This window comes from Anopheles arabiensis, chromosome 2 (assembly GCF_016920715.1).
Source record: "Anopheles arabiensis isolate DONGOLA chromosome 2, AaraD3, whole genome shotgun sequence".
Classification (NCBI taxonomy): Eukaryota; Metazoa; Arthropoda; class Insecta; order Diptera; family Culicidae; genus Anopheles; species Anopheles arabiensis.
Genome location: NC_053517.1, coordinates 19026613 through 19046565, shown reverse-complemented (window position 1 = coordinate 19046565; position 19953 = coordinate 19026613). Strand labels below are relative to the sequence as shown.

Genomic DNA, 19953 nt, shown 5'->3' with positions numbered 1-19953 from the left:
AAAAAGGTAAATTTGAAAAACAGCAGAGGTGTATTAAGGTGAAAGCCCTAATTGCTGCACGGTTGGTCGTACATTGAACTGAAGAGAAAGTAGCACGTGTGAGCAAAGAAGTTTGAGCAAAGCTTACTTTCGCATGTTGCCACGTAAAGAGCTTTGAAACGATTCGAGTCAGAAAGCAAGCACATGTCCAGTAGCTCAGTTTTATTCGAATTGCACTTTGAGCTACTTATGGGTATGGGTAGCAAAATGAAGTTTGATTGATGATTTTGATTTCTTTATTAATATGATATGTTGAAAATTTCACTGAACTTCAGTTTATGAAATAAGAGAACACTTTGATAAATAAAAATAAAAAGTTTGTGATTTAAGATGGTTAAAATGCTTTTCACTAAAATTCACCAAAAGTCACACGAACCTGAAGCTTTAATTAGAGGTCTGATTTTTGTATGCATGCAAGTAGCTATATTTCACATCAAACAATGTAAAATAATGTTTATTTAAAAAAAAACATGGATCCTTTCGCCTAAATTGTTGACCAAAGTAGCTCAGTTTGTAGACAACTAATGTTGCGCCGTGTGGGCAACGGCCAACTCGCCTGCAATCAAACCAAGTATTCAACCGCCGCGCGTAACGCGTTGTCAAATTTTGTAAACAAAAACGGGAACAAACAGTTCGTGCGTGCGGCAGAGCACCGAATTTGTGCGAATTTCTCCCCCAATTAATACCGTTTTCCCATGTGTTTCCCGTGCGGCCGGTAAAGCAGTTCCGTGATTAAGCTGCTCCCCTAAATGCTTAGCATCGTTGCGGCCACATTTAGCTGGTGTACATTGCGGTAGTGCCGGAAGGTGGGAAGGTGTATAGGATCACGCAGCAGAGCAGCACAACAAACCGGTGCCGACCATGGACATGCTGATAGCGAACGTCGACAGTTGGACTTTCAAGATAGAAAAGGATCTCAACGAACAGTATGGAGCTCTGGCGCTTCCCTTCCCCGGGATGGACAGTAAGTGGTTACGGCGTTTGTATCCACTCTTCCCCTCCCACTCACTCTCTACCAATGCTTCTTTCCGGTCTCCGCTTTCAGAATCCACCGCGGCCGTGTGTCTGTTTTTCAATGCCTCCGACGGGACGGAATGCAAGAAAGGCAACTCCTGCCCGTTCCGACACATCCGCGGCGATCGCACGATCGTGTGCAAGCACTGGCTGCGCGGTCTGTGCAAAAAGGGCGACCAGTGCGAGTTTCTGCACGAGTACGACATGACCAAGATGCCGGAATGCTACTTCTACTCCCGCTTCAACGCCTGCCACAACAAGGAGTGCCCGTTTCTGCACATCGATCCGGAGAGCAAAATCAAAGATTGCCCCTGGTACGATCGGGGGTTCTGCCGGCATGGGCCCAACTGCCGGCACCGGCATGTGCGGCGCGTCCTGTGCAACAACTATCTGGCCGGCTTCTGTCCCGACGGGCCGGAGTGTAAGTACATGCATCCGCGGTTCGAACTGCCGCCCCCGCCCGAGATTAAGGACCAAACGCCGAAGCGTCCCACCACCTGCCATTACTGTGGGGAGGTGGGCCACAAAGCATCGTACTGTCCGAAGATGCCACTGGAGGTAAGTATCGAGGGCTCCGGGTTTTGGGCAGGATGGAAAGGAGAATTATAATTGCCAACCTTTCTTCTGTTTTTGGTACAGCAACGGGAAGCAACGCAACGTATGGAGGATGCCAAGTATCGTGCCCTCGGTTACTTCAAACACCGAATTCATCAAGACGGAGGAAACAATCCGGGTGGTGGTGGTGCTGGTGGCGAGGAGGGAAATTTCATGCCACAAAAACCTCCCCCACGCCCAATCGAGGAAATTACGTACGTAATCGAGGGCAATGTGGTTTTGCGTAAGATTTGTTTTAAAAAAAAAAGTTTCATTTTCCATTTCCTTTTCCAGATGCTTCAAGTGTGGCATCAAAGGACACTACGCCAACAAGTGCACGAAGGGCCCGCTGGCATTCCTTTCCAACAATGTACAAAGAAAGTAGGCCACGAACAACCAACTCTCGTGTTGCACTTTCCCTCCACCATTGCGCCGCCGACCGTTTTCTTCCTTTCTTTCCGTATTTTTTTTTTCGTACGTCATTAATAAGTTGTAAAAAAGAAGATCGAGATAAAAAATAAAAAAAAACTTTTCTTCACAGAAAAATCCAAGAAACGTTTAGTCATTTGGGCTAGAGTTTTTGTAAAACAGTTTAACAGTGTGTTGTCATCCCCCCACCGGTTTTGTGTTACAGCGTATTGTTCGTGTGTGGGGAGAGGGGACAACATTAAAGGAAAGTGTACGTGTGTTAGTGTGTAAGTGTCATGTTGCTAAGCAACTGCCATAAATTCACCCGTTCAAGCGATACAAGGGACGACCAGCCCTTATCTTCACGCTGCTTTGTCGTGGAGGGCAGCTTAATTATGTCTTTTCCTCCTCGAAGCCATACCAAAAGGCACCACGGGGTCACCGGAGGGAGTGTTAGAGCCGGCCCGCCCGCTCATACTTGTCCGCGTCCTGCAACGTGTACGCCGGCAGGTAAGTCACTTCCCCACTGCTGTCCGCTTCCACCTTCAGGTGAGGGTTTGGAATTGTGTTCGTTCGATCGCCGATCGAAGTGTAGCTAGAATGGGTAGGAGGGAGGAAGCGCACTCTATCACGTCACGTCACATAGTGTGAACGGAATCACGAATTTTACCCTCTATCGTACAGCGCACAGTACGGTACGTTGTGTTCCCGGATGTAGCTCCAGATGTCCTCGCAGGTCCATTCGAGCAGTGGATTGATGCGCATCAATCGAGGCCATCCCGGGTCCGTTTCCTGAATGTACAGCCGCCATCATCAGCAGCAAACAGCGCGCGGAATCATGATCAAGTCCGGTCCGATAAGTGATGTGTGTGCAAACGCGGAAATGGATTACGCAATCGTCGGGCAGACAGGGACAGCAAACAACGCGCGCCAAACGAGCGGGGACACTGCTACGCAAGCAAGGGCTTACCTGAAACGATGCTAACCGCTCACAGTACGGATCGGACCGACGGGACCCCATGATGCAGGCCCTCAGCTGTGGATCCGCCCGGCAGATCTGCTCGAGTGCCGCCTTGATGCCGCCGTCCACCGTCGCTATCGTGATGCCGTAGTGCTGCCGGCACCGGTCCACGAACTCCTCGATCTCGCTGAAAGGGTTCAAGGGACGAACGTAGATACATTTGATCTGTTTCGCATCCTTCAGGTTTGCTTGGTGGATTAGGTCTAACAGCACCGTACAGTCTTTGCCCCCGTTGAACGATATGAACATCTCCTCGGCACGGTAGCTGCTCAGCGCTTGTGCGATTATCTGGCCAGAAACAGGGTAATGAGGTTAGGAGCCGGGTTGCCATTTACCGATTGCCTGTGTGCCTGCAAGGAGGCCGGGAACACAATGCCGACTTTCCCGTACACCTACCCTAAGTGAGTCTTTTCGTTTCTCCATGTTCTAAATTCGTTGCTGTCCGTGTGGCGCGTTGTTTACTTGGCTACTCTGAACGCGAACAGACGGGTTCGGTACGCTGCTTTGCTGTCAGCGGTAAATCACTATGGGACGTGTAGTGGAAAGCAGTGCTACCGTCAAGCAATCAGATGCGCATGCTTTCTCGCTCTATCTCAGCGACCAATCAAAGGTGACAGAGCGAGAAGCATGTTGGTGTCGTTGCTCAGGAGGGTATTCAATAGTGAGAAGGAAATGTGTATGTCCAAACGTGAACTCGGTGTGCAACGTGAGACGTGATGAGTGAGACATAGTGCAGCAAAACTATGAATTAGCGGACAGAATAGCATTTTTAATATTTAAGTGAAAAGAATGAAAAAGATGTTTTAATTTTCTATTAATTATTAATTAATTTATGAACTTCGGATGTTTTGGATTTCGCAGCAAAAATAAGGAAAACTCGCAAAATTAATTGTTTCCATTGTTGATATATTTTTATTTTTATCCCAACATATAATAATACTTCAGAAAGAAATGATTACTTCAAACTTAAACTTACGCTGCGCACGTTATGGTACATCTTGTTTGCTATTTTTCCCCGCTCGGATTATTGTTGTTTAGTTTTATTCTATGTGTTGTGTGTGTTTTGTTTTTTTTTTTCAATTCTATAGTTTACTTTACGCGTCGGCCTGTTTCTTCCTGCACTGCCTGGCACAGGCAGAGACTTACTACTTTCCCCTCAAGTCTGTTCGTTACATGTTACACTTTTGTCTATCTATTTCGGTAAACAACAGCACAGAGAGTACTACACAGAGTTTTATTGTACGGTAAAAAGCCAAAAACTGCGGTAAAACAAAAATAAAATAAAATAAAACACTGAACATTCACTGAGCAAATTCTGGTTCTGGGGGAGGGTTATTTTGCAAAAACAAAAAAAAACGCACACTGGTAAAACAAACTGAGTAAGTAGAGTAGATGAGAAGTTGATGATCGTGCAGCGGTGAAATAATGAAGGGATGACTTTGTTATCAAATTTGCGCGCATTTCATTTGGGGATTGCGGAGATAATGTTGCCCATTGTTTTAACATATCTGGTTTGCACCTATCTGGCTGCTATCTTCTGCTTGATTTTGACTATTCCCTTACACGACTAAACAGCAAAAGGGGTCGGTTTTTATGTGTCTGTAATGTTGAGTGTTGTATTTTTTCTTTTTTGCCTTCCTTCTCTCGCTCTCTCTGTCTTTCTCTTGCGTTCTTCCTGTGACTACACACGCCATTCCGTATTTTACTCGTTTGTTTTAGCGGGGTTTGCCTTCCTAACTGATGCCTACACTAAGATTAAATTAAATTACTTGTCGCAAATAGTTTCTTTTTTTCCCGTTAGTATCACATTTGTTTTCACTTTCACCGTTTTTTGTTGTTGTTGCCTGTTGATTACTTACTTTCGTTTCCTTCTATCCTTGCCTTGTTTTTCTTTTCTTTTTTTGCGTTTTCCTTTCTCTCTTCATTCGTGAGCTGTAATCGTCACAGCTTTGTCTCACATTGTTTGGTGACTGTTGTTGCTTTTTTTCTTTCTTTTGTTTTGCTTCTTACTTTTACATTCATTCCACGCGCGTCTGTCTCTGTGTATGTTTGATTTGTTTCGTGTTTTGTTCTTTGATCGAGTTTGCTAAAATGTTTGCACAATTTTTCTTCGTTATTCACTTGTTATCCTCCTCTCCGTTTTACCCACCTTTACAAAGATGTGGTAAAGATGAGCTTAAAATGATGAGAATTTGCGGAAAACATGCGGCGACGCATTGGGCCGTGTTTTAAAACGTTTCTTTTGATCTGATTATTAATTTCATTCCTGTTTTGTTATTTGACACACCTCTGCCCGATTCGTGTGTGTTGGTTGTGAAATGGTCAGAAACCGTTTGTTAAAAACAACAGCATATTCACCACCATTCGCTACTGAATTCGCTTACTATCGCTTAGTTGAGTGAAACATTTAATGCTTTTTCCACATTCACATCCACTTGTTGGAATTTTCTTCACTTCCTTCTACCGTTTCTTCGTTTCGTTTTCTGCTACGCTTAAAGATTATAACATTACTACACACAGTTCATTTGCTTCACAACGAAATGGCAAGATCAGTTTTAAAGGATTCTTATACCACCCGTCGCGGTCGCGGGGTGAGTCTCCGTTATCGGCCATTGGGAAACATTCGCCATTAACTGTTCCACCAGTTTTTTTCTTCCATCTGCCCATTTAATGTATTACGATAAAAGTAGTTGTGATGTTTGCTTACTTCTGATACTGATGCCAACGGAGCAAGGGGAGCGCGTTTGCGGGATTAGAGATTTCACGGATTTCTTTTAAATGTTTTGATCATGTGGTTCAAATGGCAATTTAATCGTTTAGTTCGCCTATTGTCCTGCGGGTTATTACAGCTATTAGTAGAAGTAGCAATAGTACTACTAGTAGTAGCATGGTTATGTTTGTTGTCTTCTTCCACTTTTTTCTCTGTTCACAAAACTGACGGACTTTTCTCTATTGATCCTCGAACAGTTCCCCCAACACTGCCCGTAAGCTTGCTAATGATAATAACCCGCTGCTACTGCACTGCATATATACAGTAGAGGTTTGATTTTTGCTAATATATTGTGAGCATTTCTTTGTTAATGGGAGTAAACGACAAACCGATACACCGATCTACTAGTTTTTTTTTGGATTTTGATGTGATTTTATGTGTGAGTTTCGTCTTTTAAAATGTGTTCGCCACGTCACGCCAGTGACGTTGTGTGGAGATGCGTTTCGAATTGTTTGTTTTAAAACTGTGTACTAGCGCATGCTGCAGCTATCAGTGTTACAGCATTGCACCGACAGCTCAATAAAAATAGCGCTGATATGGCCTCCATCCATCCATCTTTCCGTCCCCGCCTGTGACTCGCCTGTGACTTTTACTTTACAATTCAACCTAACTTGGAGCTTCAAATGGTGGTAAAATGCACTCCCCCCGTGTTTGATACTGAGTACGCACTCGGGTTGGTGGGTGGGTGCATGGCTTAGCATACGACGAAGTGACTTTGTTTTTGTTTCGCCTGCACAGACATGCACAACGAGCAGGAAGAGGAGACACACTGGATACAGTTGTTCTTCTCCCACCCAAACCAACACGCGGAAAAAAAAACGTTTAAAACATTTCCTTACACCTACAGGGTTCAATATAAATACTTATAACGATTAGTTTTACACACATACACACACACTAAGAAACACGCAAACATACGGGCAGGCACGGAACGTGCCCATCATATACAGCTACAATAGTATGGTACAGGGTATACACTCTGATGGGTCGAGCGACCACAAGCGACAATAACGGTGCGGAGTTCGCCCTGACCTGCCACGCGGTTTAAGACTTATACATGTACACATTTAAGGTAAAAGTATCTACACATATCCTGTTAACAGCTTAACGGCTAATTACATAAAACACACATACACATCTACACACATACAAATACACACACACTGGCTAGTGGCGAAACTAGAGTGTTACACTTTCGTTCTACGTTTCTCTCTCTCTCTCTAGCTCGCTAGGCTGGAGATAGTGACCGTCTATCGGTGACTCTTCTGCTGGAGTGGCTCCATGTTGACTTATTCATTTACATACACACACAAACACACTGTTGCTTCCTTTTTCTTTGTATGGCTAATAATAACTGGGGATGGGTACGTGCGAGTGAGACAAAGTGTTCGTCCTCTCGAATTGCCTAACACTGATGGGGGCCGGTCTGTACAGTTTGTGTGCGTTCTCCTCCATCGCTCTTCACGGGGCTGCTACACCGATGGGCAAGCAAGTTTGGGGTCTGATTGGACTGCTGGATGTTAGTTGAGATATTTGCGACACTTTTTCGAACCGCACGAGCACGGAATTTTAACGTCCTCGAAGGGGAACTTGTAGTCGTAGGTAAGCTCCTCGCCCTGCACGATGCGCCGCAGGGCAAAGATGATGATGTGCTTGTGGCCCAGTATGTCCACCACCTTTGAGTAACAGTTTGGCTGTTTTGTTGTGGGGGGGGGGGGAAGAAAGAAAGACACATTAGATTGCTGCTGTAAAGCAAGAACAAAACAAAAGGGAGCGATGCTCCGCAAACACAACTTACCTCGCACGAATGATTGATGAAGCGGGCCGCATTGCCACGCATCGTCGCATCGACGACAAAGTTCTCATCAATCTTGAACATGTAGCAACCGATACCGCGGCTATCGTAGTACCGTTCGCGCTTGTCCGTCAGCGTGGAGCGGATCAGCTCACCGGCGTACTCGATTACCATCTCGCCTGAAAGATGAAACAAGACGAGAGCAACACGATTAGTTACCGGAATTCAAGCGCACACACGCGCGTGAATAGCCGCTTTTAACCTACCTGCTTCAATGTCACGGTTGCAGAACAGTCCACGACCGTGTATGTGCGACCGATAGACGCCGACCGACTCCTTGGACGATTCCTTCAGCGTGCGATAGCGCATTGCCATCGGCAGATTGCTGCCACTGCCACGCCTGTAACAAGAGCAACAAGAGATCAGTGTTTAGTGTGTGTTTTGCCTCTCTTTCGGAACAGGCTGATGATAACCTTACCTTGGAATGATCGTATCGTCGATGTTCTGGGCCACGATCGGCATCGGTTGCTTGCGGTGCCGGGACGCCAGCCAGCTGAACATGTCGTACTCCGAGCGCGTACCGTACGGCTCACACCGTGCCGTACCGTGCGGGTTCTCCTGCAGATCCTCGAAGTAGTCCGCATACTCGGACGCTCCACCATTCGCTCCCAAGCCGTTCACTCCGGCGCCAGCTCCACCCGCACCGTACGGGCCGCCGCCGACGCCACCGGTCTGCTTTTTGTGGTACAGCGGACTGTACTGCGAGCACTTCTCCACCCCGGGCAGCTGTTCGAGTAGATACCGAATGGCGTTCGTTTTCAGCCCGAGCATCTGCACGCCGGCCATCTCCTTCAGCTGACCGTCCGGCAGTGCGGCAAGCCCGTGGGCACGCCGAGCGAGCTGTACCGCCTCGAACAGCTTGTCCCAGATTTCCGCGATCGAGGTCGACTTGTACGTGAATCCGTCCTGTGACTGTATCTCGTACAGCAGCTTCGGACTGGTTGGGCGCGGCACTGCCTGTGGTTTCGGTGCGGCTGCTGCCGTTTGCACCGATGGTTGGGGCGGTAGCTGCTGTACCGAGGTGTACTGCTGCAGCTCCTCGTCCAGCTGCATCTGCTGGTGGTGGTGCTCGGTCGGCGACGGTTGCGACATCGGCGACGGTTCTGGCTGTCGGATCTTGCCGAACAGCACGCTCTCCGCATCGCCACCGTGCAGCAACGCGACGCTGTCGAAATCGTGCGCCGCCGGCCCGCACCCGCCAAAGCTCGATCGCTCCACCACGTCCCGGAAGCAGCCGGCCTCATCCGGCTTCATCTTCGGCTCGAACATGCTGCTCGAGATGGCAAGCAGCGATTGCTGATCGGCAAGCGGACCACCGCCGGCGGCACCAGTTTCGTTCGATTGCTGCTCGACGACCGTCATCAACGGTACGGTCGTGGCGGTCGTCGCTAGCGATGGCGAGGACGCCGCCGAGCTCTGGAACTCTTCCCGCAGCTCCGCCACCAGCCGCTCCGTTTCGGCCGCACACTCCGCATCCGTTTCGATAGCACGGTGATGATGATGATGATGGTGATGTTCCTGCTGCAGCTCCTTCGATTGCCGTAGGCTCTCGAACGCGTCCATCTGCAGCTGCTCCCCTTCCTGGCTCGTCTGCTGCTCGAGATTGTCCAGAATTTCCGAAATCTTATGCTTGATCTCGGGCGAATCGGACTCACCGTCGTTCAGGGACGGTGACGCCGCGCCACAGCTACCGCCGGCCCCACTGTCTCCGCACAGCGACGCTTCGTGGCCCTCGGCCAGCATCTCCTGCGTTTCCGCCTCGAGCGAATGCTTCAGCTCGTCGATGCGTTGCGTTTCCTCCGTGTCCCGCCGCTCCGCGTCCTCGAGCGAATCGTGCGACATCAGCGTCGTCGTTTGCTGCTGCGGGGATTGCAGCCCGTCGGTCGTTGACGGGAGAATCGGCTTGATTTCGATTTGCGCCGCCATGGTGGGCTGCTGCGGATCGAGCGGTCCACCGCCGAGCGGGATCAGCGTACCGTTGCCATCGAAGCTGAGACTGAACTGGAAGCTCGGTGTCAGGGGTTCGTGCGACTGCTGGAGATGGTCCTGCTGCTGCTGCTGCTGTAGCTGCTCCGTCTGCTCTTCCATCTCCATGAGCATACTGTTCGCCTGCTCTTCCGCTTGCGCTAGCGATACCATCGGAGAGGAGTCCTGTTGCTGCTGCTGCTGCTGCATGGCTGGCGGCAGCGGCGAAGGTGTACAACTACCGTTCGTCGTGGTCGGCGTCATCAGTGCCGACGGGAGCGGCGCGATTTCGATCGGCTTGATCTCGATCTCAAGCCGGCTATTCGGTTTGCCGGCCGACGGCAGCAGCTTCTCCTCCTGGCCCGCCAGCTTCATCCGGTCCACATCGTTCGGGGAGGCGCTCGGCGTCGACACACCGTACGGCGACTGCGCCGGATGGTTGCTGGGCATGATGGAAAACTCGTCCAGCTTCTCCGAGCACTGCTGCTGCAGCAGCTTCAGGGGTGGCGGTGGCGGCGTTTGCGACACTTCCGGCGCTTTCTGCTGCAGTACGGAGGCCTGCATCGGCAGGACGCGATTGGTGGGCCGGTTTTGTACCGGGTTGCCGCTGGACGCGATCGTCGCTCCGGCGCCGCTGCCCTGACTGTTCGTCTGCTGCTGTATCGGGTTCACCACGTTGGTGGGAATGTTGGAGTAGAGCGGCATCGGGTAGGGTGCGGTCGGCAGCGTTATGCTGGCCGGCGGCGAGGGCGTGATCGTGATGGTGGAGGCCGGCATCGAAACCGGCACTGGGCCGCTGCCACCGTTCGGGCCGGTGTTGGCAATCGACAGCGTGATCTGCCCCGCACTGGCGGACTTTTTCGCCAGCGACCCTTTACCCTGCGTGATGGTGATGGGTTGAGCTTGCAGCTGCTGCTGCTGTTGCTGCTGGGCAAGTCCGGCCAGTTGCTGCTGGCTGCCGGTGGACACGCTCATTACCTGCTGGTACGGTTGCTGCTGGCCCGGCTGGGCTTGCTGTTGGGGCGTCGCGTAGCTGATCATCTGCGTCGGCAGCATGGTTTTCTGCTTTTTCATAGCGCCCTGCGTGTTGCCGTGCTGCGGCTTCTTGTGCGCTGCGCTTGTGGGCTGAATGATCATCATCGGACCGCCGCTCGGTGCTGGCCCTGTGGGCGATGCTACCGGCGGTTGCGCCAGCTTCTCGATCACCATCGACGGCTGCTGCTTGATCGCGCTCACGGTGAGCTGGTTGGCGGTGATGGTCGGCAGCCCGTTCACGCCCACGTTCGGCTTGATCGGTACCAGCTGGGATGAGTTGTTCACTACCGAGGCGATAGCATTGCCGGCCGGTATCAGGGTGATGCTGTTCTGTAGTAGCTGCTGCTGCTGCTGGTGCTGCTGCGGCACTGGTTGCGTCGTGATCATCAGTGATTGGGGCGCCTGTTGCTGCTGATTTTGTGGGGCCAGTTGGAACATTGAGGTCGGAGGTGGCGGCGTCGATGGTGGCGGCGAAAGCAGCGACGAGGCCGAGGACAAGCTCTTCTGCTTGACCGGCTTGGCCACGATCTTCGGTTTGGTGTAGTTGGTCGTCTTGGTGATCGGTTTGATCACGTTCGAAACCTTGGTGGAGGTGGTCATGGCGGTGGCCGTCGTGTAGACCGACGACGAGACGATCGACTGGTACGCGGCAGCGGACGATTTGTGCTGCTGGGATGTCGACACCGCGCCGCTGCTGGTAGTGATCTGCTCCGTGCTGCTGCTCAGCACCTTCATGGCCGTGTTCGGCATGACCTTGTTGACGAGCTGCGGCTGAGCCTTGGGCACGATCGTTTTCATCGACGGTTTCAGTGGCGTAACGATCGACGTAGTGGCGCCGGTCGAGCTGCTGCTAGCAATTGTGTTTGTACTCGGTTGAATACTGATTGCCGACGGGGAGGACACATCGATCTTCCACATTTGCTGCTGCTGTTGCTGCTGCTGCTGCTGCTGGATCGTTCCCATCGGCTGGTGGCTCGTCTGCATCGTGCTGGGGAGCGTGCCGGCCATCGACGATACTACTGTGGTCGGTTGAAGTGGAGCCTGCGCCTGCTGGAAGATCGGCTGCCCGCCGTTCGCGCTGGTGGACGTCTGGATCTGGACCGGGGCCTGCGACACGACGGACGCCGTCGACGTCGCTCCTATCTGCATCGGCTGGGCGGTGCCGTCGTTGTTCAGCACCACGTACCCTGCGGGCATTTCGACAATCGGTTCAATCTTGCTAGCCGCAAACACTTGCGTCGTAGTAGCGGAAAAGCTTGAATTCTGACTCAACACACCTTGCATCGCCGTGGCGGACACGAACTGCTGCGAGGACATCTGCACCGTGTTCTGCACGATCGTCTCCAGGCCGTAGTACATCGAGGGGCTGGTCAGGTACATGCAGCCCGACGCCGGATCCGTCACCATCATCTCGAGCGTCGGCTGGGCGGTGGCGGTCGCACCGCCCGGCGCACCCAGCACCATCTGCTCCGCCGCCATCATGCCGCACTGGAGGGTAGCTGCTTGGGGTTGCACGATCGTGCCAATTACCTGCGGCTGGGTGGCGATCTGCAGCGCGCTCGCCGGGATGAGCGAGTAGCCGCCGGTACCGTTCGGGATGAGAATGTTGTTGGCGGCGGCGGCGAGCGTGCCCGCATCCGTGCCGGCCGTGGCCATGGCGAACCCGTTCTGCGTGAGCACGTTCGCCGGGGCCAGCTGGTACTGGACCGGGCTGTGCGTGAGCGTGCCCTGGTCGGAGAGGTACGAGATCTGATTGCCGCCGACCTGCTGCACCAGGATGGGCTGGTTGGCGGACGGCTGGGTCTGGAAGATGATGTTTCCCGGCGCTTGCTGTGGTGTGTTTCCCGATCGGATCAGCGGGTAGGATGCGTTTATCAGCTGGATTTGCTGTTGTTGCTGCTGCTGTTGCTGCTGCTGCTGCTGCTGAGGTGTAGCAATCGTCTGGCCACCGAGCAAGGTGGGATGTAGCGTCATCGTTTGCTCTTGCGGTTGATGGAGATGGTGCTGTTGGTGCTGCTGCTGTTGGTGCTGCTGCTGCTGCTGTTGCTGTTTGGCCTTCATCTGCATCGCCGACTTGGCCACACCGTTTGATGCCATCGCACGTTTCGTTTTCAGTGCGCCTTGCTGACCCAGCTTACTCATCATCTTCTTCGGCGAGGCGGTAGTGTAGACAATCTTCTTCGCTGTCGGCTGCATTGTCAGCTGTTGAGCGCCGCCCGTCTGCAGGATCGTTTGCTGCTGCTGCTGCTGTGGAGCGGCGATCGTCATCAACTGCGGCTGCCCGTTCGGTCCGATCGAGATGATCTGCGGCTGCTGGGCGAATACACTGCCGAGCGGTTGGGCGGTGCTGAGCGTCGTGGTTGACATGGGGCCCGCGCCTGACGCAAGGCTGTGGGGCAACGTGATCGGCGAAGCGGTTGGTGCCGGCTGAATGAATCGCTGCTTGCTCTGCACGTACTGCTGCGACCCGTTGTCCTGCAGGAGCTGCTGTTGCTGCGGCTGCGACTGCTGCTGGAAGGTGGCGTTGGGGAACTGGTTCGTGGTGGCGAACAGTTGCCCTTGACCGTTCGGGCCGGAGATGATCATGTTGCCGGCCAGATTCTGCAACCCAACCGTGCCCTGGAGCGGGATTTGCTGCGCCCCGGCCGCTGACGTTTGGATCGGGATGCCGTTCGACGACAGCTGGTTGATCGTGATCGGCATCGAGGTGGGCAGGTTGGACAGTATCGCCTGATTGCCGTTGCCGAGATTGATCGTTTGTCCGGTCTGCAGCACTGAAATGGTTTGCGGATGGCCGGCACCTTGCGCCGTCCCGGTCAGATAGCCCGTCGTATTGCCGTAAATGTCGGTTGTGATCGTTTGCGGTTGAGTTGTGGCCTGCGGCAAAAGGAACGTATTGCCGGCAGTGCCCGCAATCTGGCCGGTGATAATTTGCTGCTGTTGCTGTTGTTGTTGCTGCTGTTGCTGCTGCTGTTGCTGTTCGGGACTCAGCAGGCGAGGCGATCGAGTTTCCGACTCGGATTCGCTGGTCGAGAGCACTTCGCACGAGCTGAGATGGCGCTGGTACGATTCCTGGTTGCGGTACGTTGCCTGGCAGCGGTCACACTTGACCGGTGCCTCGATCATCGAGCGCGATGAGTAAATCTTCATCTCGCCCACCGTCCCATCGAGACAGATGTCGTCCACACCGTCCAGCTGGGATATTTTCAGCTTCTGGAACACGTGGCCACTCTCCGCCGACGACGCGCCTTCCAGCACGGTCGTTGACTTTTTCATCGCGGCCCAGGAGTATTCGTCCTGCGATTTGCGCCGCTCCTGCTGCATCACGACGGTGGTGGTCGTTGCAGTCGCCAGTGTAGCCGTCGTCGTGGTCGTCGTGATCGTCGTTGACAGCGTGCCGGCAAAGGTGGCCGCGCCGGCCGCATCCTCCTTGATTCTTCCCAGCGAAAGCACGTCCGACAGTTTGATGTTGTTTTTACCGATCTTGCGACGCTTCGCCACGACGGCCGCCGTCGATTCGAGCTGCTTGGTGCTCCAGGAGAAGCTGCCGGACCGTTGGCCGCGCGGCTGCTGATGGCTACCGACCGCTGCGATCGCTTCCAGCAGGTCCGATTTGCTACGCTTCAGCTCGCGATGCTGCTGCTGCTGCTGTCCAGCATTTGCTGTCGCACTGTTACTGGTAGCGTTCGGCTTCGTCATGCTGGACAGCAGGGCGTCCTCGATGCCGGGTGTGCCGATCGTTTTCGCCCAGCTGTCGTTGCTCAGCTCCGATCCGACGGCACCACCGATCGCTTCCTGCAGGCTAACCATATCGTCCACATCCATGCCGGCATGATCCTCCGGCTTGGAGGGCTGCCCGAGAGCGTTCGACGCAAGAGCACCGGACGAGGACGAGGACGAGCCAGCCACATTGCTGTGCACCTGCAGCAGCCCGTTCGGATCCTTCAGTATGTCCACGTTGAAGGTGGCATCGGTTTTCAGATCCATCGCGAGCAGATCCTCGTACGTCATCAGCTTGGGCAGGATGTCGAGCATCGAGATGCCGTCCAGGATGTCGTGCGGCAGGTCCTCGAAGATTGCGTCCTTAATTTCCGGCGGCAGCAGATCGTTCGTGTTTTGCGGCTCCTCGTCGTTCGTATCGTCGCCGCACACGCCGTGATTCGACTCGCAGAGCGATTGCAGTTGCTGCTGCTGCTGCTGCTGCTGCTGCTGCTTCACCGATGAGCCCCGGTCGTAATTGCGCAACTGCGTCGTAGCTGTCGTGGTGGTCATCGTCGTGCCCGTTGAGGACATGGACGATAGGAGATGCTGCTGCAGCGCTTCGCTCTCGTCCTGCGCATCGAACTCCGCCTCGTCCTGCCCATCGCTGTACTGCAGGCTGGTGTGCCAGCGGGCAATCTGTGTGAGGCCCCACTGCACCGTACTGCTGTGCGACGAGTGATCGACGGTAAAGTTCTTGCCCAGATCGGTCCCGTACCCGTAGTTGTTGCACTGGATCGACGTTTTGATGCGGTACGATACGATCTTCCACGGCTCCTTGGCCGACCAGTAGAGCCGCGTGCACTCAAAGTCCGTCGGGATGAGTACGTCCGCGTGGTCGCTGAACGTCGGCACCACGTGGCCCAGCCGGCGCACGTTCAGCGAACCGATCATGAACTGTACCCGGGCCGGCTCGACGAACCGCTTCTTCCGCCGGTCCAGCTCCACGTACACCGAGCGCGCAATCTCAAAGTGGCGCTCCTCCGGGCAGCGCTTCTTCTTCGCCTCGCCCGCGTGGGCCGCACAGTACACCGTTTTGTCCAGCATGAACACGCACCCGATGCGGCGGGCGCACGGGAAGTGGTAGTGCTCGCCACAGTTCTTCACATTGCACCCGACGGTGGCACCCTTCACGCCGCAGTGGCAGCACTTGATCATGCGGCCGCGCGACGCCGCCGAATGCACGTTCTGCAGCGAACCGTCGATCTCCTCGAACACCTCCGCCGACCAGAGCGCACAGTTGGTGTGCACCCAATTGTTCTGCCCACAGTACAGTAGGCGCGATTCGTGCAGCGGCATCCCTTCGCCGTGCTGCTTGCACAGCATGCACATCCGCGTGTCGAGCAGCTCCTCCTCCGTGTCGTGGAAGTAATCCGTCAGCTCGTCCAGCGGGATGTCGATCTGCGGCACTTTCTGGTCGAGCGCGGGTCCGAACGCTTCGTACGCACCGCCAGCCAGATGGGCTGCGCCAGTGTGCCCACCGACCCGACCGCCCATTCCGCCGACCCCGGCCGACGAGTGGTGGTACTGATCCAGCCCGTTCGCTTGATCCACCTCGCCGCGCATCGCCTCCTCGAGCGCATCGGTGCACGCCTTCGTTTCGTTCTGGAACCACGGGAACGTTTCGCTCAGGAACTCCTTGTACGCCACCGTCAGCTCCTCCGAGCCGACGACCTGCAGCAGCAGGTTCATGTCGTAGTGGAAATCCTGCAGCGAGTAGTACTCGTTGGCGTTGATCTTCTGCTTGATGTCGACCAGACTGATGTCGCCCCCGTTCGGCGAACCCTTGCCCGGCATTGCCTGACGCCCAGCGCAGTAACACTTACTGCCCGCCACCGGCACCACGGCGTAGCCAGCGCCGGTGTTGCTGTTCCCGCTGCTGCTTCCACAGCTGTTCTCGCTGCTAAAGTCGTAGATCGAGTCTTCGTCCAGCTTCGGCTTCTTCGAGGCGGAAAATCCGCCCTCTCCAAGCTGCCCAGCGGTGAAGAACGAAATCTGCTTCCCGTTCGTGATCGAGCCGGCCGCAGCACCGCACGTACAGTTGGGCGACTTTTTGCGCGGGCTCAGCTTCAGCAGCGCACACGCCTGGCGGCTTTTGCTCAGCAGCTTCACGACGCTCAGCAGACCGGCCTTAAACTCAGCCGCGACCGCATCACGCCACAGGTGGGCCGTGCTGTCGCTGCTGTGCTTCGCGCACTTCTTGCACACAAACTCAATGTTCTCCGGCAGCACGCTCAGCATGTTGTACTGCTCGTCCGTCAGTCCCTCGCAGCGCGCGTGCACCCACCGGCGGCAGTCGCCGCATTCCATCATCTTCAGGTCGAAATCGTTGTCCTCGTAGCACTTCTGGCAGAGCGGGCAGTAGTTGCCCTTCTGGCGCAACCGGAAGCAGGGCGTACACATCGGCAGGTTGCCGATAAACTTCGTCACGTTTGTGGTGCCGCAGCTCTTGCAGCGCAGACAGGCGGCACAGATCAGAGGCCGGTCGGCACCGTGCAGCCGCTTGCTCGTCCCGAGACAGGTGGTGTGATAGTGTTTCGCACACTTTTGACACTTTACCTTCGCGCCCGTCGCCATGTTGCAGCTGAAGCACACCGTGCACCGAGGGCACATCCAGTTGTACCGTGCGATCAGCAGCTGCTCCTGCTGCTGCTGGGGCGACGCACCGAGCGTCACGTCCAGCAGGCTCATGTTGCCGGTATCGTCCAGGCCCGTGCCCGTGCCGGTTCGCAGATTGTACTCGTCCTTCACGCAGTACTGATGGTACGGTTCGCAGCAGCACACGCAGAACAGCATACTCTCCAGCCCGGCACTGCCGCAGAGAAAGCAGAGCGCACGGACCGGCATCGACTCGGACAGTATCAGCCCGAACCCGGTGCGGCTAACCTCGGCCGGGTCGTAGTTTTCCCAGAAGTCGATCGAAATCATCGGCACATCGCTCGGGGTGCGTAGGTTTGAGCCCGCCCCCAGGCCGCCGTTCGTTCCGACGCCCATCGAGGCGGCTGCATTGCGCCCGCCAAGGGCGACCAGTGCGGAGGACCCTTGCGATTGCTGCTGCTTCCGGCCGCTGATGTTCGAGGGACCTTTCGCGATTGCACCGACGCCGAACTGCTTCGAGGCTTGCGGGCGGAACGAGCTGGTCGTCTTCCGTGTGGTCGGCTTTTCCACACTCTCGTCGTACCGCTTTGCCACCGGTGCGGCAGGAATTGCCACGGCAAGAGGTTTCATCATTTGATCCTCCTTAGCGGGCATCGCTTCCGTCGCCGCGATGGTATTGGCAACACTCTCGCCAATTTGCGCCTTCAAATCACTAACAATCGATTCGGCATCGGCAAGCTGTTCTTCCTTTGCCTCGGCCCCATCCGGCAGCTTGTCTTCGTCGATTACCAGCTCCTTCTCCGTCGATCCGCTCGTGTCCGGATCGAATCGATCGCTCTTGGTCGGTGTGCCTCGCACTGTCTCCGCATCATCGTCCGGTGTCGCGGGCGGCGACAGCGCTACGCCCGGATCGATACAATCGTTGCAGTCCTGGGGCTTCACGCCCGACGGCACCGCTGTCTTCGTGGCCCGTCGTTCCCGGTCCATCAGCGGCAGATCTTCGGCCGGTTCGGCCGCACTATCGCTCGGCGGTGTTTCGATGTTTTCCAGCGCACCACCGCTGGGCGACCCGACCGAACCATCGTCGGCGAACGTGGCCAGCGGTTGGCCGAGCACGATCGACGCGCTGCGGCACACGTGCTTCACCCGCGGGCCCTTCAGATCGATGCGCTGCCGGTCGGACGCGGCACCCTTGTTCGGGCCGGTCGCCGGTTGCGAACCGGCAGCAGCACTGCCACCGGCAGCCGTAGGCTGTTGCGTCGAGCCGTTGGCAGCAGCTGACGAAGCGGTGGATGCTTCCGCCTTCGTTTCGAGCGCTGCTGTTGCCGTGGTTGCTGTTGCTGCGTCCGTGCCGGTCGCTTCGGATTTGCTGCGCGTGCGCGGTGCCTTAATGGGGCTGATCTCCTGCTCCTCCTTGATGTCCTTACGAGCGCCGGCAGCGACACCGTCTGCCGCCAGCACCGATTTAGTATCCTCCACCTTAACGCCGTCCTTCTCCTTCCGCGGTTCGATCGGCGCGAAAATGTCCTCCTTGCCGGACAGCGGACTCTTGCCGCCGGACGAGCTGGCGCCTGACGAACTACTCGGGCTCGCCGCCATCAGGCTGCTCCGTTCGCTACCTCCAAGCGACAGCTTGATCTGCGGCACGCTGCCAAACGTGCTGTTGTTCTGCGACAGTGGATTGATGTGCAGCGCCAGGAAGGGATTGAACGCTTTGCTGAAACCGTCCGCCAGCGTGCCCGGCTTCCTGTCGCCACTGTTCCACAGGATGCGCCCGGCGGTCCCACCGTTCGCTGGTCCGTGCTCGGCAATGCTGTTCGCGAACAGATTGCCCTCCGTCGACGGATCCTTCTTCAGCGTGATCGGGCAGCCGGCCGGCGTTCCGCTGGCCGGTGGCTCGAACGTGCGCATCGTCAGCGGGAGCGTCTGGCCCAGCCGGATCTTCAGCACGGGCGGTAGCTGGAAGCTACCGAGACACTTGCGCAGCCAGCACGCGTGGCACCGCTCCTTGAAGATGTGGCGCGTTTTCACTGCCTCCGGCCGCATCAGCTGCGACGGTGGGACGATCAGACACTTGCCCTCATTTTTGCACTTGAGCATTGTAACGTCCGCCCCGCCGGCCGGCTGTCCCGGACCGATCAGGCTCCCGGTGGCCAGCTTTTTCACCATCTTCGAGATGAACTTGCGGCACACGTCGCAGCAGCTGACGCCGTACTTCTTCGTCGGCTGCGCGTAGTGGCGCGAGTTCACCGGGATGCCGCAGATGCAGCAGGGTGCTGCACCGGCGGAGCTGCCCGTGCCCGGCTGGCCGGCAACACCGGCGGCCGCGCCAACACCGAGCGCCGCCGAGAACAGCTTCGAGGAGTCGAGCTTTGCCTTCGCTTTCAGATGCATTGTAAACAATCCTTCGGTCGCGCCGTTGCTTGATCCGAGGGTTGCCGATGCTGCTGCTGCTGCTGCCGTCACCACCGAGTTGTTCGTGCCCGACGGCACAGCGTGAAGAGCGTGGGAATTTGAGGAAGTAATACTGTTTAGGGTGGCGGCGGCGGCACCATTCATGCCTCCGATGCTGTGACCGGCGCTGTTGAGCAGCGAGGTGGCAAACTGCAACCGTGGCTGGCGCAGGATGCCCTTGCCAAAGATGGAGGAAGCCGCTGCGAGATTCGTGGTCGTGTTGGTGGCGCTGCCGGCCGCACCGAGGACCGAGCCGGGCCCGATCGCCGGCGAAAGTTGCGATGGTTTCATGAGCTTCGAGCCGGCGCTTTTCGTGCCCGCGCCCGCTAGCGTACCGTCCGAGAGTGATGTCTTCGCGAATGGGTTAATACTGATGGGCGTCATGAGTGGACGGTCGCCGGCCGGGCTTCCCTCCGGGCTGTGATGATGCGCTGTGCAAAG

General features: G+C 55.5%; 3 protein-coding genes across 4 annotated transcripts in view; 1 reads left to right on the top strand and 2 right to left on the bottom strand.

Annotated features, from left to right (window-relative positions):
* The first annotated feature begins 655 nt into the window (after positions 1-655).
* Positions 656-2155, top strand: LOC120895605 (cleavage and polyadenylation specificity factor subunit 4). Its single transcript, XM_040299109.1, has 4 exons — positions 656-1003; positions 1085-1611; positions 1693-1862; positions 1942-2155. Exons 1-4 carry the CDS (start codon positions 901-903, stop codon positions 2030-2032), a joined length of 891 nt encoding a protein of 296 aa, XP_040155043.1. The 5' UTR covers positions 656-900; the 3' UTR covers positions 2033-2155.
* A 10-nt stretch (positions 2156-2165) lies between these two features.
* Positions 2166-3604, bottom strand: LOC120895606 (FAD synthase-like). The gene is made up of 4 exons (XM_040299110.1): positions 3473-3604; positions 3026-3364; positions 2726-2847; positions 2166-2650 (listed from the first exon to the last, which is right to left on the bottom strand). The coding sequence occupies exons 1-4, from the start codon at positions 3497-3499 to the stop codon at positions 2509-2511; spliced, it is 630 nt and encodes a 209-aa protein (XP_040155044.1). The 5' UTR covers positions 3500-3604; the 3' UTR covers positions 2166-2508.
* A 357-nt stretch (positions 3605-3961) lies between these two features.
* Positions 3962-19953, bottom strand: part of LOC120895604 (histone-lysine N-methyltransferase trithorax) — a 121081-nt gene continuing 105089 nt past the window's right edge. Inside the window, exons 3-7 of one of the 2 annotated variants that reach the window (XM_040299108.1) lie at positions 11979-19943; positions 8120-11888; positions 7908-8041; positions 7645-7820; positions 3962-7540 (exon numbers count right to left, since the gene is read on the bottom strand). In XM_040299108.1, coding sequence (XP_040155042.1) covers positions 7367-7540; positions 7645-7820; positions 7908-8041; positions 8120-11888; positions 11979-19943 — 12218 coding nt within the window. In that variant the 3' untranslated portion in view covers positions 3962-7366. Of the gene's footprint in view, positions 7541-7644; positions 7821-7907; positions 8042-8119; positions 19944-19953 lie in introns of both variants that reach the window. The other variant, XM_040299107.1, reaches the window with a different exon arrangement.

Excerpts from the sequence above, each read along its gene's own strand:
- LOC120895605 (XM_040299109.1), top strand. The coding sequence starts at position 901 with ATGGACATGCTGATAGCGAACGTCGACAGTTGGACTTTCAAGATAGAA. Across the intron at positions 1,612-1,692 it reads GTCCGAAGATGCCACTGGAG|CAACGGGAAGCAACGCAACG; the intron begins GTAAGTATCGAG and ends TTTTTGGTACAG. Across the intron at positions 1,863-1,941 it reads CGCCCAATCGAGGAAATTAC|ATGCTTCAAGTGTGGCATCA; the intron begins GTACGTAATCGA and ends TTCCTTTTCCAG.
- LOC120895606 (XM_040299110.1), bottom strand. The coding sequence starts at position 3,499 with ATGGAGAAACGAAAAGACTCACTTAGG. Across the intron at positions 3,365-3,472 it reads AACGAAAAGACTCACTTAGG|ATAATCGCACAAGCGCTGAG; the intron begins GTAGGTGTACGG and ends GTTTCTGGCCAG. Across the intron at positions 2,651-2,725 it reads TGTGCGCTGTACGATAGAGG|CTACACTTCGATCGGCGATC; the intron begins GTAAAATTCGTG and ends TACCCATTCTAG.